The sequence below is a fragment of the Aquarana catesbeiana genome, linkage group LG01 (assembly GCF_042186555.1).
Source record: "Aquarana catesbeiana isolate 2022-GZ linkage group LG01, ASM4218655v1, whole genome shotgun sequence".
Classification (NCBI taxonomy): Eukaryota; Metazoa; Chordata; class Amphibia; order Anura; family Ranidae; genus Aquarana; species Aquarana catesbeiana.
In genome coordinates this window covers 41,757,691-41,774,121 of record NC_133324.1, presented here as the reverse complement: position 1 = coordinate 41,774,121, position 16,431 = coordinate 41,757,691, and the positions used below count along the sequence as shown (strand labels likewise).

The 16,431-nt window shown below is 45.1% G+C and overlaps 1 protein-coding gene across 1 annotated transcript in view; it reads right to left on the bottom strand.

Annotated features, from left to right (window-relative positions):
- Positions 1–16,431, bottom strand: part of LOC141141162 (vomeronasal type-2 receptor 26-like) — a 164,816-nt gene that overhangs the window by 97,027 nt on the left and 51,358 nt on the right. Inside the window, exon 2 of the mRNA XM_073628884.1 lies at positions 11,930–12,221. Within this exon, the coding sequence (XP_073484985.1) occupies positions 11,930–12,221 (292 nt within the window). The remainder of the gene's footprint in view (positions 1–11,929; positions 12,222–16,431) is intronic.

Below are 16,431 nucleotides of genomic sequence, written 5' to 3'. Positions count from 1 at the left end.
GGTTTCTTAGGCCATAGAGATGTTTGGAGCCACACTGGTCTCTGATCAGCTCTATGATCAGCTGGCTGAATCACCGGCTGCATTCTCAGGTTCCCTGTCGAGACAGGAGAGCCAGAGAAAAACACGGAAGACGTTGGGGGGGGGCATTCCCTCCCACTGCTTGTAAAAGCAGTCTAGAGGCTAATTAGCTGCTAGGATTGCTTTTACATGAAAGCCGATCTCTGGCTGAAAAGAATGATACCAAGATGATACCTAAACCTGCAGGCATCATTCTGGTATAACCACTCAAAGTCGTGAATGGCGTACCTGAAGACAAAAAAATGGTTAACAATAAAGCACAGTAAATGGTAAGGTATAAAAAATTGCATATCTGAAAAGCAAACATGATAAAACATAACAACAATAAAACATTTCAGAATAGAATACAGTAAAAAAGAGCAGAACAATAGAGAGAGAATAGAGAGAGAGAGAGAGAACAATAACGACAACTATTTTTTTTTTATTTTATATTTTTGTATGTGTTTTTTTTTTTTTTTTACACTTTTTTTTGTAACTAACTTTTATAACTATAACCGATTCCAGGTTCGGGTCTCTCAAAATGCGATGGCATCTTGGGAGACCCTGTGAAAGTGTGCCTAGTCTGTGCAATGCTGTACCCTACGCTAATACTCAACTAGTGCATGGTAGCGTTCAAAACATTCACCAATGCAAAGACCAGGATTGTCAGGACAGGAGGGACAATAATAGCGGGTGTCACCCCTATATCCGCGCTTGCTGCAGACACGACATCTTTTTTGGGGGGGTTAGTTGGGTAGGGGTACTCGGGAGGACATAAAGAAAATGCCTCTCATGCAGCCGACTGCATTTGGTTGGGGATGTGAATGGGGGAAGTATGGGCGCTGCAGAAGCGGTGGGTTCCCAATTAGGATTGGCGAATGCAGCAGGAAGGGCACTATGGGCACAACGGGCCTGTGTTTGTCTTTTTGGTGGCAGCGGGACACTACTTGTGCTTGCCACCTCACCAGCTTGAACTGCACTTATGGGACTCGCCACGTCACCAAGTGTTACTGCAGTGCTGGTTTGACTACGACCGGGGTGTACTAGGCCCCTGGTGCTTGCCAGTTCACCAAAACGCTACCAAAAAAACTGTTAGCGATCGCAGGGATCAGGCCTGACTCTGCGAACGCTGCAGTTATGCGTTTAGTGTTTTGTAAGTGTCAGTGATCGATCGATACTGCACTTGGGTGGGCTGGGCCGGGCGGATGGGGCAAAACGCAGGTGCTAGCAGGTATCTGGGCTGATCCCGCTAACACTGTGTTTGTGGGAACCCTAAACTGCTGGGGACGCTAGTATAGATCTGATCGGATCAGATATTGATCCGATCAGATACTATACCACTAAGGGAGCTGTACGGTGCGTGCGTGGGTGTTAGCGGTACTGGCGCTAACCTGACGCTGCCTGGGGCTGGCGCTTGCCAGTTCACCAAAACGCTACCAAGAAAACTGTTAGCGATCGCAGGGATCAGGCCTGACTCTGTGAACACTGCAGTTATGCGTTTAGTGTTTTGTAAGTGACAGTGATCGATCGATACTGCACTTGGGTGGGCTGGGCCGGGCAGAGGGGAAAAATGCAGGTGCTAGCGGGTATCTGGGCTGATCCCGCTAACACTGCATTTTTGGGAACCCTAATCTGCTGGGGACACTAGTATAGTTCTGATCGGATCAGATATTGATCCGTACAGATACTATACCACTAAGGGAGGCGTATGCTGCGTGCGTGGGTGTTAGCGGTACTGGCACTAATCTGATGCTGCCTGGGGCGACGCATATCACCGCCGGGCGATCAGGGGGCTAAACCTTTATTCGGTAATAAACGGCGGGTGCCCTGACACTATAAAAAATAAACAAACTAACCAGCGTCACCCGTAACGGTTATACGGTGATCAGTGGTGAAAGGGTTAACTAGGGGGCAATCAAGGGGTTAAAACATTTATTAGGTAGTATATGGGGGTCCCTGTCGCTATAAAACGCTGACGGCGAACCTAAATATTTAGGTCCCTAACTAGCGTCACCAGCGACACTAATACAGCGATCAGAAAAATGATCGCTTAGTGACACTGGTGACAGGGGGTGATCAAGGGGTTAAAACTTTATTAGGGGGGGTTAGGGGGGTATCCTAGACCTACAGGGGGGTAATACTAACTGCCCTAACACTGTAAATGTCACAAACTGACACCAATGCAGTAATCAGAAAAAAAAAAATACTGCTTGCTGTCAGTTTGTGACAGAAGGGGGGGTGATTGGGGGGGATCGGGGGGCGATCGGGGGGGGATCGGGGGTGTAAAGTATGCCTGGCATGTTCTACTGTGTGTGTGTGTGTGTGTTGTGCACTTACATGTCTTCTCTCCTCGGCGCTGGACGGAAACTGCCAAAGCCGAGGAGAGATGACATCACATCCTCTGCCTGTGTGAAACTACACACAGGCAGGGGAGGATTCCGATTGGCTGGGAGCGATCGCGAGGGGGGGGCCACGATCGGATGGTCTCCCCCTCGCCTCCCGACGCTCCCAGTCAAATGCCGACCGCCGCTGGCACCGGGGGGGGTCCGATCGGACCCCCCGCCCGCGGGAGGCAGATCACGTACAGGTACGTGATTCTGCCTGCCCGTGCCATTCTGCCGCCGTATATGTGCGTTAGGCGGTCGGCAAGTGGTTAAATGGGTTTTTTCCTTCAAAATGTCATTTTGCTGTCAGACTGTTCTAAACACGGGAAACATGCGCCCCTTTACAGGCATACTATAGACACCCCCCCAGCTACGAAATTTAAAGGGATATTACACTTTTATTGTTTGACTTTAAGCATTATTAAAATCACTGCTCCTGAAAAAACGGACGTTTTTAAAACTTTTTTTTGCATTGATCCATGTCCCCTGGGGCAGGACCCGGGTCCCCAAACACTTTTTATGACAATAACTTGCATATAAGTCTTTAAAATTAGCACTTTTGATTATTCATGTTCGTGTCCCATAGACTTTAACGGTGTACGCGTGTTCGAACAAACTTTTCTGGTGCGAACCGAACAGGGGGGTGTTCGGCTCATCCCTAATCCTGAGTAATTATCCTCTTCCTCCTCAATGATCACGTTGATAGCTTGTAAGAACATTTTTGGTTCTGGTCGCCGTCACCAGTGCCTAAGGCCCAATTTTTCAGCCCCTGTTTAACAGGGGCATGTAATTACAATTTTTGATGCAATACTTTGCAGCAGGGCTCATTCCTGCATTCAAACTAGAGTATCTGTGAGGGGTTGCAGTGTTGTGACACCAGCCCCAGTGCCTAAGGCCTAATTTTTCAGCCCCTGTTTAACAGGGACATGACTGCTGAGCTCTGATGAAGAAGGGACGTGCCCTTCGAAACGCGTCAGCTAGTAGTGAAGCTTGTATGTTCCTCTAAGACCTTTGGAAGGCTTCGCTCATCATTACTACCACTTGCTGCTTGTTGTTGCTCGAGTTTTATGGCACCAGATTTTACAACTGCTTGTGAGTAATTTCTTTTATCATTTTATTCAATAAATGTTTTACAAAAGATAATGCACATGGCCGGTGCGCCCCTCTCTCTTTTTATTTACATGTAATTACAATTTTGATGCAATACTTTGCAGCAGGGCATGTTGCTGCGTTCCAACTAGAGTATCTATGAGGGCTTGCAGTGTTGTGGCACCAGCACCAGTGCCTAAGGCCCAGTTTTTCAGCATGTTCAACAGGGGCATGTAATTACAATTCTTGATCTAATATTTCACAGCAGGGCCCGTTTCTGTGCCCACCATGAGCGAGTGAGGACTTACAGTGTTGTGGCACCAGCACCACCAAAGGCCCAATTTTTCAGCCCCTGTTTAACAGGGGCATGTAATTACAATTCTTCATCTAGTATTTCACAGCAGGGCCCATTTCTGCACCCACCAAGAGCGAGTGAGGACTTACAGTGTTGTGGCACCAGCACCACCACCACCAAAGGCCCAATTTTTCAGCCCCTGTTTAACAGGGGCATGTAATTACAATTCTTGATCTAATATTTCACAGCAGGGCCCATTTCCGCACCCACCAAGAGCGAGTGAGGACTTACAGTGTTGTGGCACCAGCACCACCACCACCACCAAAGGCCCAATTTTTCTGCCCTTGTTCAATAGGGGTATGTAATTACAATTCTTGATCTAATATTTCACAGCAGGGCCCGTTTCTGCGCCCAAGAGCGAGTGAGGACTTACAGTGTTGTGGCACCAGCACCACCACCACCACCACCAAAGGCCCAATTTTTCTGCCCCTGTTCAACAGGGGCATGTAATTACAATTCTTGATCTAATATTTCACAGCAGGGCCCTGTGAGGGCTTACAGTGTTGTGGCCACAACAACACCTAAGGCCCCAATTTCTGCAGAGTATATAGGGCAGGCCCCTACTTTCAAACATCCAACTTACAAATGACTCCTACTTGCAAACCGAATGAGACAACAGGAAGTGAGATGAAATCTACCCCTAGGAAGGAAAATTCTCTCCTGTATAAGTTAATATGGGAAAAACATTTCTCCTTTCCACTGATGCTTTATCACCAATCCTTGTTTCACAAAAAAACCCAAATTTTCAAAAAACATTTGTCATTGGGACAAAAAGTGAGGTGAAATCTTCTGAAGAGGAGCACAGACAGCAAAACAAATATCACAGGGGTGATAACCCTTCCCTATGTTTTCCAAAAAGCTTAAAAAAGATTTTTTGGCTGGAGCTAAACACGTTAAAAATGTACCCGTTCAAAATTACAAACAGATTCTACTTAACAACAAACCTACAGTCCCTGTCTTGTTTGCACCGCCTGTATACTGCTGTTCAGAGTATATAGGGCCTGGTGGCCCCACACCTTTCCTTTTTTTAATTTAGGTGTGGGGTTCCCCTTAATATCTATACAAGACCCAAATGGCCTGGTAATGGACTGGGGGGGTACCCATGCCGTTTGTCTCACTGATTTTCATCCATATTGCCAGGACCCGACATTACATTAAACCCGCAAGCAGTTTTAAATGACTTTTTTCCTTTAAAAATTACATTTTGTGCAGGGACTGTTCTTCTAAGTGCGGGAAACATGCGCCACTTTACAGGCATACTATAGACACCCCCCAGGTACGATATTTAAAGGAATATTTCACTTTTTTTTTTTTTTTTACTTTAAGCATCATTAAAATCACTGCTCCCGAAAAAAACGTCCGTTTTTAAAAGTTTTTTTTTGCATTGATACATGTTTGCTGGGGCAGGACCCGGGTCCCCAAACCCTTTTTAGGACAATACCATGCAAATTAGCCTTCAAAATGAGCACTTTTGATTTTGAACGTTCGAGTCCCATAGACGTCAATGGGGTTCTAACGTTCATGCAAATTTTCGGTCCGTTCGCAGGTTCTGGTGCGAACCGAACCCGGGGGTGTTCGGCTCATCCCTAATGGACGCCTTCTCCTAGCTTCTCTCTAAAAGCCTGGCCCTGAATGCAGCCCAAATTACAGCCTCCATTCATGCTGATCTGCAGCAAATAGGGCTAAGAATGGACACAAATGAACAGAAAGCTGACCAAGCTGTCTCACGCATTAATCAAAACTCAGCAAGGATTCAAGAGATGCAGGATAAACTTGAAACAGCATTTGCGAAAATCGATGACCTCGACAATAGATCAAGACGTTATGACTTTCGCATCCGAGGGCTCCCCGAATCAGAAAAAGAGGTACATACTTGTGTGAAAACTCTGCTGCGGAACCTCATACCAGACATCACTGAACACCGCCTGGAGCTCGACAGAGCGCACAGGGCTCTGCAACCCCCTGGTTCAGATGGTCTCCCCAGAGACATAATTGTGAAACCCCATTTCAGCTCTGTTAAGGAAGAAATAATGAGGAGATCCAGGGGCGCAGACAACCTCAAATTGCTAGGTCACAGGATCCAGATCTTTGCAGATTTGTCGCCATACAGGGTACAAAAAAGGCTCTCCCTCAAACCATTACTTCAACTTTTGCTGGAAAAGGAAATCTCATATCGGTGGTCCTTCCCCCTGTGTCTGAATTTTTCCTACAGAGACAAAAACTTCAGCTTCTCTTCCTTCACAGAGGGAGAACGCCTGCTTCTACAATTGGGCCTGCTTCCCCTGGATCCATTGCCCTCCCCGAACAGCAGGAGCTCCACTTCATCCACAAAAAGGCCTCCACCTGTGAGTCCACTACAACCTACCTGGCTAAAGCAAAGCTCTAAACGTTCGAAAGAAAATCTTCCCCTATGATGTCCTGCTACATCCATGGATCAGGGCTCTGATCCAGAACTCTCCTTCTGTCATATTCAAGTTTTCAGAGAATCTCCCTGATCTCTCATTGTCCCACGTCTGAGATTTCCCACATTAAGGGTTTGATCCCTTTATTATATGATACTGTCCATACTTCTGCTCCCTGATTTTTCAGGTCCGATAACAACTGCTCCTACGACTCTAAAGACCTGGGTCAGAGACAGGGTAGTAATTCTGCCTAAATAATTCTGGATCGTGTTTGGAGGCGTTATGAATGTTCAATTTAACATCACTGAGAGTTACCCCTCACTCTGTGTGACTCCACAATTATTTTTCCCATGTGGGTAGCTTTAGGGTTTCAAATTACATTTTAGTTACTGGTTGGGCTTGCTACCCCATCGCACAGATTTCACTGCACCGCTGTGGAGGCAAAAGGCCCAGGCGATGCAATGTCATCTCCCATTATTTCTTTGGAGTCTGTGGCCCTAACGACCTATAAGCCCATGGTCACCCCGCTGTTATGTGTTCACCGGTCCTCCCGGGCCCCCGGGTTGGAAATGGGGGATCCGGGGAGGGGGTGGGATTTCTTGTTTAGCTCCCGGCTGACGGTATATTTTTTCTTATTGTTTTTGAGGTGGGGACGCTCAGTTTTTTTTTTTGAGAAATGTTAGACTGTTTTACAGTCTTCAGTTGTTCTGTTCTTTAGGTGGTGGGGCCGTGGTGGACCCAGTGCACCTCAAGTTGAAACCAGGAGCACTGATAGTGCCTTAGGTTTCTTGTCTGGAAGTCCTACTGCTTGGACTCTGACCCCCGGGGTATGGGGGGGGTCTAGGGACCCCCGTTTCATTACTATTCGTTTGTTTTACATGCAGGAATGTTTATTGGTTCAGATTTATGTAACCTCTTCTCTCTCACTTTTCTACTCTCTCTCACCCCTCTCCACTCTCTCTCTTTTTCTCTCCACATGAGCACGTCTGGACTCCGCTTCCGCCTCTGGCTTCTCTTCCCAGGTCTCGTGTACTCGGCAAGCTCCAACCCCAGGGATCTCAAGGCAACTTCCTCACACCGGTCAGGTAAGATCCTTACCACTAGCAGGGCCTCGCACCACCCACTTTATGCCTGATCAACTAAACATCTCCCCCACCCTCAAAATCATATCACATAATACCCAGGGTCTGAACTCCCCCTTCAAAAGGAGAAAAGTATTTCAACTCTACCAGTCTATGCACGCGGATATCCTCCTCTTGCAAGAGACCCATTTCTTACAATACCACATTCCTTCACCGCCAGTATCCCCAATTTTTCCTATCCTCAGCGCCCAACAACACAAAAGAGGTCACAATCTGTTTTGCTAAACATATTAACCTCTCTCAACCTGAGATGGTTATAAATCCCCATGGACGTTATATATTGGTTTCGACAGAACATAGATGGGGAATTATATACTTTCATTATACTTTCATTTCCTACTACTCACCTAATAAGGGCCAGAGGGCTTTCTTTGAATCCCTACTTCACAAACTTGGACTTACCAAAACTGGCCCTCTTACCTTATCCTACTGTAAGCGTAAGTTAGATATGCCTAATACGGAACAGTTCAGATTCACACAAATCTCACACTTCCTAAACGCTATTTGGATCACCAAACCGGAACCTCCCTCAATAACCCCCTATGAGCATTGGTGCTCCAAGATTTCAGATCAGAAGGGAGGAATTTCACTAATATATACCGCATTACAGACGAATCTGGGTAAGCCGACCTATGCAAAGGCCTGGGAGGAGGACATGGGCGGAACGTGGACGACAACAGAATGGTTCCGGTCCTGGATAAGCTCCTTCAGAGGTATATGTAACATCTTCCTTATCGAGGCTAATGTAAAGGGTGCTGTCCAGGTGGTACTATGTCCCCTCTAGACTGGCTTTGATCTATCCTGGAACCTCACCTCTTTGCTTTAGGGGCTGTGGTCTAGAGGGCTCTATGCTACATACCTGGTGGACTTGTCCCCGCATTAGAACCTTTTGGCGGAAAATCTTCCACACAATTAGCAAATTAGTAAAGGTTTCAGTAGGCCCCAACCCCTACATTGCCTTGTTTAACCACACCATCCCCGAAATATCTAAGCACCTATAGGCTCTCTCCTTCTTTGTCCTTTTGGGGGCGAAAATTACTATAGCTAAGGCCTGGCAGAAAACCACGGTTTCTTTCCAGTTGCAAGAGAAAGGTGTCTTGGATCATGTCCCAGGAACAAATAGTAGCTAAGCTGAATGACAAAATTGAGAAGTTTTATGCTATATGGGAACCTTGGGCCATGTACTATAACATAACTCTCATACCAGGGATGGAGCTTAGTTCCGGATCTGCTCCTGCTTTAAGCTGATCAACTCCCTATCCTTCTACTCCTCTATCCTATCTTTTCCCACGTTTCCTCTCCCTATTCTCTGGAACTACTTAGCCTCTTAGGCTCTTTTGATGTACTAAGAACTTTAACCCCTCAGGCGGGGGAAATCTTTGAGACGGATGGTTGGGGCGTCAGAGGGACCCCTTCACAGCACAATAAATTTAATCATCACCTCCATAATGGTCAGGAAATGGAGGGCTCCGCCTTTATAGCCCTTCCTTTTTAGACCTAATGATCCTGGGGGTGGCGACGGATGCTGGGGAGTTTCTTAACACACCTACAGGAAGATCCCACAGGGGTAGTGTGTGTGGGCCCCCGGGGCATCCTGGTGTACACCCCCTAGGGACACATATTTTAACATTGTACCCTGTTCCAGCAGTGTTGGGCTCCCTCTGACTGTTCTGACCGGAATGTATATATCTACTGAACTGGGCCTAACTTTCTTCCCCTCGAGCTTGCCACTATTTACCTCAGAAGTTATCCTAGTTTATTACTACCCTCATGCAGCCATTCTATGCCCCTTTGCTTGCTTATACAGTTCTTTGTCATTCTCGACTGTTCATTATCTGTTCACCTTATTTACCCAAGAAAAAGTTACTGAGATGTTTTGGTACAGAGAAGGTGGCACATTTAATGGCTGGAGGGGTTTATAGGACATTATTGAGAATTTGGTAGTCCTTATTTTATGGTTTTCTATTTTTTCCCCTTTTTGTACATGTTTTTCTTTTTTTTCTCTTCTTTTTCCTCAATAACAGTCTTGTTTTGTGCTATTCAGATGGCTGTATAGCATTAGCATGCAAATGCATGTAACTGTCTCAGTACCTTTTTGTATACTGATTATACGCAATTTTATGTTTTATGTGAAATATGTCAATAAAAATTATTTTAAAACCAAAATCCATACCAAACCTTATCCAAGCATACAGCTTGGCAGACCAGGAAAGGGGAGGGGGTGGGTGAGCGTCCTCCCTCCTGAACCATACCAGGCCACATTCCCTCAACATGGGGGGGTGCTTTGGGGTAGGCGGCTCCCCTCCAAAGCACTTTGTCTCCATGTTGATGAGGACAAGGACCTTTTCCCCACAGCCCTGGCCCAGTGGTTGTGGGGGTGTGGGGGGGACTTATCGGGATCTGGTAGCCCCATTAACAAGAGGGCCCCCAGATCCAGCCACCTTTATAAATGAGTATGGGTTAGACACAGAACACACAGTTTTTGACAAGTCCTTTATTAAAAAACAAATACAATGTCCCTCAGTGTAGATCCATCATCAATAACGATGAACGCTGGTCGCCGCCCCCACCCCAAAAAAAAAGTCCCCATGCGATGAAGGCTCCTTTCATCTGACAGCTCCTCCCACCGCTAATAAACTAAAGGGCAGGGGCAACCAGTGATGTCACTGTATAGCCCCCTTGTGACATCATTTTTTACTATATACACATGGGGGGACAGAATCTGGGGGCCCCCTTGTTGAAGGGGGCTTCAAGATTCCGATAAGCCCTCTGCCTTCAGACCCCCACAACCACGGCCAGGGTTTTGGGGAAGAGGCCCTTTGTACCCATCAACATAAGGACAAGGTGATTTAGTGATGTCACCATATGTCCCTGCCCCCTGTTGATGTAATTGACTATGGCATGCTGGACAGATGACATCATACGGATCAGAGTCACCCAGTGATATCATTGGGTGGCCCTGCCTTTTAATTTATTTTGCGGCAGAGCTGTCAGTCTTTGGAAGCCTTTGTCGGCTGCAGGCTTTTTTTTTTCAGGTCAGCAGCCAACATTCATCGTGATTGATGTTGGATCTACTCCTGGGGACAGTTTTTTATTTTGTTTTAATAAAGGGCTTGTCAAAAACTGCCTCCTGTGTTTATTTACACAACACTGTTTTTGCTGAATGAGTAGTACTATTCTCATTCACATAGGGGGGACCAGGATCTGGGGGCCCCTTTTGGGTCCCGCAGATCCCCACAAACACTGGCCAGGGTTGTGGGGAAGAGGCCCTTGTCCCCATCAACATGGGAACAAGGTACTTTGATGACGTCACCGTATGGCCCCGCCTTTTTTGTTCATCTTCAACTGGGGCATGCTGGGCCGATGACATCCCAAGGGGTGGGGTCACCCGGTGACATAATTGGGTGGCCCCACCTTTTAATGTATTTAGCGGTGGGAGGTGGTGAAGCTGTCATTCGGCTGGAGCCTTCATCGGGTGCAGACCTTTTTTTATTTATTTATTTTGGGTTAACTGGCATTCATCATGATTGATGTTGGATCTACTCCGGGGTACAATTTTTTTTTTTAATAATGCACTTGTCAAAAGTTTCCTCCTGTCTTTATTTACCCAACACTTTTTTTTTTGGTGAATGAGTAGGGCTGCTATGTACCCCATAATCATCCACATAGAGGGGCTGGATCTGGGGCCCCCTTGTTAAAGAGGGCTTCCACATTTCGATAAGCCCCTCGCCCACAGACTCCAACAATAACTGGCCAGGGTTGTGGGGAAGAGGCCCTTGTCCCTATTTTCACTATTTTTTTAAATTGTTAAAACAACCTGCTTTAGCTTTTTTTGGTCCAGTGTTTTTCCAGCATTTTTTTTAGCTCCTGGTGTGCATGAATCCTAATGATGGAAAATGAGACAAAATCCTTAGTGATTGTGCTAGGTGTGTCTTCGTTTGTTTGACTGACTTTGCATTTACAAAAACTTTAATTGCAATGCCCTGTACACATGATCGGACTTTCCGCCAACAAAACCGTGGATTTTTGTTCGAAGGTTTTTGGCTCAAACTTGTCTTGCATACACACGGTCACATAAATGTTGGCCAACAATTCCAAACATGGGAACGCGGTGACATACAAGATGTACAATGAGCAGAGAAAAAGGAATTGTAATAGCCAGTGTGGCTCCTTCTGCTCGATTCTGAGCATGCGTGAACTTTTGTGTGACAGACTTGTTTAAACATGATCTGACTTTTTGAGAAATTTGAGAACCTACTAGCAAACATTTGTTGGCGGAAAGTCTGACAGCAAATGTTCGATGGAGCTTACACACGGTCAGACTTTCCAACAACAAGCTCACATCCAACATTTCCCGTCCGAAAATCCGACCATGTGTACACAGCATTAGAGTTTATATACACTTTAACTTTCACAGACTGTCATGTTTTTGTAAAATGTATATTGTTTTCTCTGTTGATTTAGAATATTATTACAAATATACAAGTACTTTTCACTCACCTGTGTGTATCTGTATAGTCCAAGGATTTGGGCGATTGGGATTGTAGTGGATGAATAGTGATCTCCAATAACACCAGCCAGCTTGCCTTGTCCTTTACAGGAATAATTAGGAAATGTCCCATTTGGTCCAGATAAGATCTGCAGAACACTCTGTACACCCTTCCTGGGTTCCAGCCATGAATCAAATAGATGGAAGCCTAGAGTGATATTGGGTAAGATATCTGGATCCTGGTTAATATTATCAATTGCGTAAAGGAAAGCTAGGAGGTTCAAGTAATACCAGAAAGACGAGCTACAAAAAGATTTTTTTCCAAAACAGTACATTAACAATTTCTATACATGTAATGCTGACAACTGTTGTTTCTAGCTCTATGTGTATTATTTAGTACAATAGTTGTGTTAGTGCCATCTTGTGGACAATTGATAAAGTGCAATAAGTTTACATCCCAGGATTAAGTAACATGGAAGTGATTCATTGTTTACTTTGGAACTGTAGCTCTGACCCACCCACAATGCTCCTGGACAAAGTCAGAGCTGAACTGCATTGTGGGGGGATATAAAAGGGTAAGCAGCGGCCATTTTAGGTCTCTTGTGCCTGGGACGCGTGGCCTGCCAGCAGAACTCTGTGGGTGTGTGTGTCCCACAGGGTTGCGACCTACCTGGCGAAGGAGCAGAGCAGCTGTAGTATCCTGCCATCGCATCGCAGTGAGCTGGACAAGAGACGTGATTGTTCCGGAAGACCCGTGGGGTGGTAACCGAGGACTCCCGGTCGCTTGTGAACGGAGCAGTGTGACGGCGTGGTGGTGCCTCCATACGGAACTGAGAACTGCTGAACCAGAGACATCCACCTGCTTGGATCTTGTGTGGTGAGAGGGTTGACACCCAGAAGTTTATTCGAGTATTACACACACATCTTTAGAACTGTACAGAGTGTTGCTGGGACTGATAGTCCCATGGAACAAGTTAAGTTGGAGAGCATTACATCCGAATAGACTTCAGTGTTCAAGAGCGGATGTTAGATGTTGTTTCTTCATATAAAGACACCTAGTCACTCTATTGGATTACAATTGGTTAAGTGTGTTATACTACACTATGCAACACCCAGGAGGAACCCCTTTGCAGAGTATAATTACAAAAGCTAGCGAAGACTGAAGACATCAGGACTACCTTTTCATTGCAGGGCCCTGCATTTTAGTATAGTGACTTTAAGGTCTAGATTAAGGGGAGCTCCCGGGTATAGTTTCATACCCATATATACATATACATTACTGGACAGGGAGATTAAAGAGATCAAGGATAAACTTTTATCCCATAAGAACTCCCCTGAGTATAATACTCTTTCTTCCAATCTCCAGAATTATCTGGAAAAGAAAGACAAGGACCAAAAAATAAAAAATAAAAAAGTATTCTAGAGATATGGGGGACTACAAGAATGGAAATGTGTTTGGTTGGCAAAAACTTTTTTCTTCCAACCCGGTGGTTGCCACTACTTCATCCTCTTCGGTGGGTCCCCCAATCACCTCTACATCTGAAATAACAAATACAGATGTTCCACCTATACGCACTCCAGTTGGTGATATAAGAAAAGGGGACTTAAGGTGCGAATCACCATCACGAACTGGAGTGTGCCATTATAGTCCACACACCCCTTATGTCAATAATAGAAGGAGAGGACAGAATAGAGGCAAACGTGGTGGGAGGGGTCAACGAAGTCGAGGTATGCAGCTTTCGGAACCTCATTCTGGATATAGAGATGCTTCCTCATATAGATACAGAGAATATGCCGACATATACCACACCAACCCCTACTAGCACAGCCAACCCCCCCTTGTTACCTATAATAGGTATTCTCCCCTTAGAGACACACGACATGATGAATACAGAAATGACTATAGACATGATCATAGAACTATGTATGAACAACCATACCATCAATCTCATGCCAACCAATATAGTGGCCAGGTTTTTCACGAGGACCAAAGACCACGGAAAATAGGCTCAGACCTAAGAGAGGCACAAGGGGAGGGAGGAGAACACAAAGGAGGAAAAAGAAGGAGAACCTGAAGGTCCAAGGAGTTTTCAATTTAAGTACCAAGGTATTGACTACAGAAGAACTCTCTGTCCTGGATAAGGGACTCAAATTTGCCCCTCCAAAAAAACTGGACAGATCTGGTACTTTCATTGATATTCATAAGTACATACGTAAGCTGAATGTCCAGCGCTACCTCATCTCCAATCCCTACAGGAGCGGAGGTAGTGCTGCTACATCCGGAACAGTCCATTCCGGTTTGTCTAACCCTTCATTGTTTAATCCACCAGTTCCCGAAGCACCTGCTATAAGTATATTTAAGGACCTTGTCCTCAAAGACTTGGCAGAACTCCCAGAGAAATGCATACGCCACCATTCTTTGTCAAGCACGGGCCTCAGATCCCTGTGTTTTTACAGAAGGACTTAGTTATTCACCCGGCTGACAAGGGTGGTGGGACAAGAAAGATTACGAAGCTGAGAGGTACAGAATTCTCAATGAACCAGACACTTACCAAATATTACCTAACAACCCTACCTCCTTACAGAAAAGACAGTTGTCTGATATAGTGAAGAAGGGGTATGAACAAAAAATATTAAATAGAAAGGAGAGAGATTTTTTGGTGCCTTTGGCACCTAGAGTTCCAACTATCTACTACCTGCCTAAGGTACATAAAAACCCAGTGCAACCCCCCGGCCGACCTATCGTGAGCGGGATAGATTCCGTCACCTCGCGTATAGGCAGGTACATTGATTTTTACCTCCAACCTCTAGTTAGACATATGCCATCCTATTTGAAAGATACAGGAGCCAATATCCGCCTATTGGAGGGTTTGGAGGTACAGGATGACTACATCATCGCTATGGCGGATGTTGCATCTCTGTACACGTGCATACCGCAGGAAAAGGGCATAGAAGCTGTCCACTATTTTTTAGAAAAAGAACCCAATATTGCTTCTTTCCAACACTCCTTTATTATGGAATTGTTGGATTTCACCACTAAGCGAAGCTATTTTTGGTTCAATCAACAGTACTTCCTCCAGCTACGTGGCGTGGCTATGGGCGCTAAATTTGCCCCTAGCCTCGCTAATCTCTTCATGGCAAAGTGGGAGGAGGATGTCGTCTATACCAACAGAGACCCTGCCCTCGTTGTGTGGGCAAGGTACATCGACGGTATCCTCCTCCTATGGAGAGGCAGTGTCAAATCACTTGATTTGTTCTTTCAACAACTGAACAACAATGATAGAGGCATATCTCTATCCTATGTAGCCAGTAGAGATAGGATCAATTTTCTGGATCTAGAAATTCGAATACGAAACGGACGGTTCCAGTTCCAGATGTATTTCAAACCCACGGATCGCAATGGCTTTATACCGACAGATAGCTAAAGAGAGTTGACTATACCGGAAGTCACGTAAGGAGGCGCCTCGGACGCCGCTCCTTCCTTTCATGTGTATTTACTTTGTTTTTATGTAAGAGACCACCTATCGTTTTACCTAATAAATTGAATTTTAAAATACTACACCATCAGAGGCCTCCTCTCTCCTCCCCCTCCTCCCACCGGGCTGTCACAGCCTAGGTGGAAATATTCCCAGTTTATTTTTATAGGTGCCTGACAATAAACAGAGGGGAACGCTGCCTGTAATACAACAGAGAAAGACATACATTGTTGCCAGTTGTTTCCATCCTTGAGGTGCCCGATAGTAAACAGAGGGGATTGCTTCTTCTATCACAACAGAGAAAGACATATATTGATGCCTTTGATTTCCATCTCTGAGGTGAGAGTTTAGAGAGCCTGGTTGATCCGTCATTTGTTTTATGAAGATTATCATTATCACCACTACTCATATTTACTTATTTCTTCTATGACCACCACGGTTCACGAACTTTATATGGTCATCTCTAAGAACTGTTTTTTCCCGATATATCCTATGATTGTAGTTTTTTTACACTACATCGTTTGCATTTTTGCACCTTTTGTTGCATATGTTTTGCATTTTTGCACATTTATTTATTTATTTATTTATTTATTTTTTTGAATGTGACTATTTATTGTGATTTATTATTATTATTTTTCAGCACGGTCACTTCACTTGATGCATTTTATCTAAGATTTGTTTTTTTCACACCCACTTACTATTAGTGTTATATGTGAATTTTATTTATTTATATGATAGATTTTATGCGCGAGATCCTTCTATCCCTACCGACAGATAGCTGTCACCACCGATCCTGGCTGGACTCCATTCCGCGGAGTCAATTTCTTAGGCTACGTAGAAACTGCTCTGACATTAATACCTTTAAGACACAGTCCGACCTTCTAAAAACCACATTTTTGGATAAAGACTATGATTCCCATTTAGTTGAACGTGAGTTCCAACATGCCCTTGAGACAAATAGGGAGTCATTAATAGAGGAGAGACCCAAAAATGAACAAGGAGATACTTTTAGGTGGTCTATGCTAACTTCATTTTCC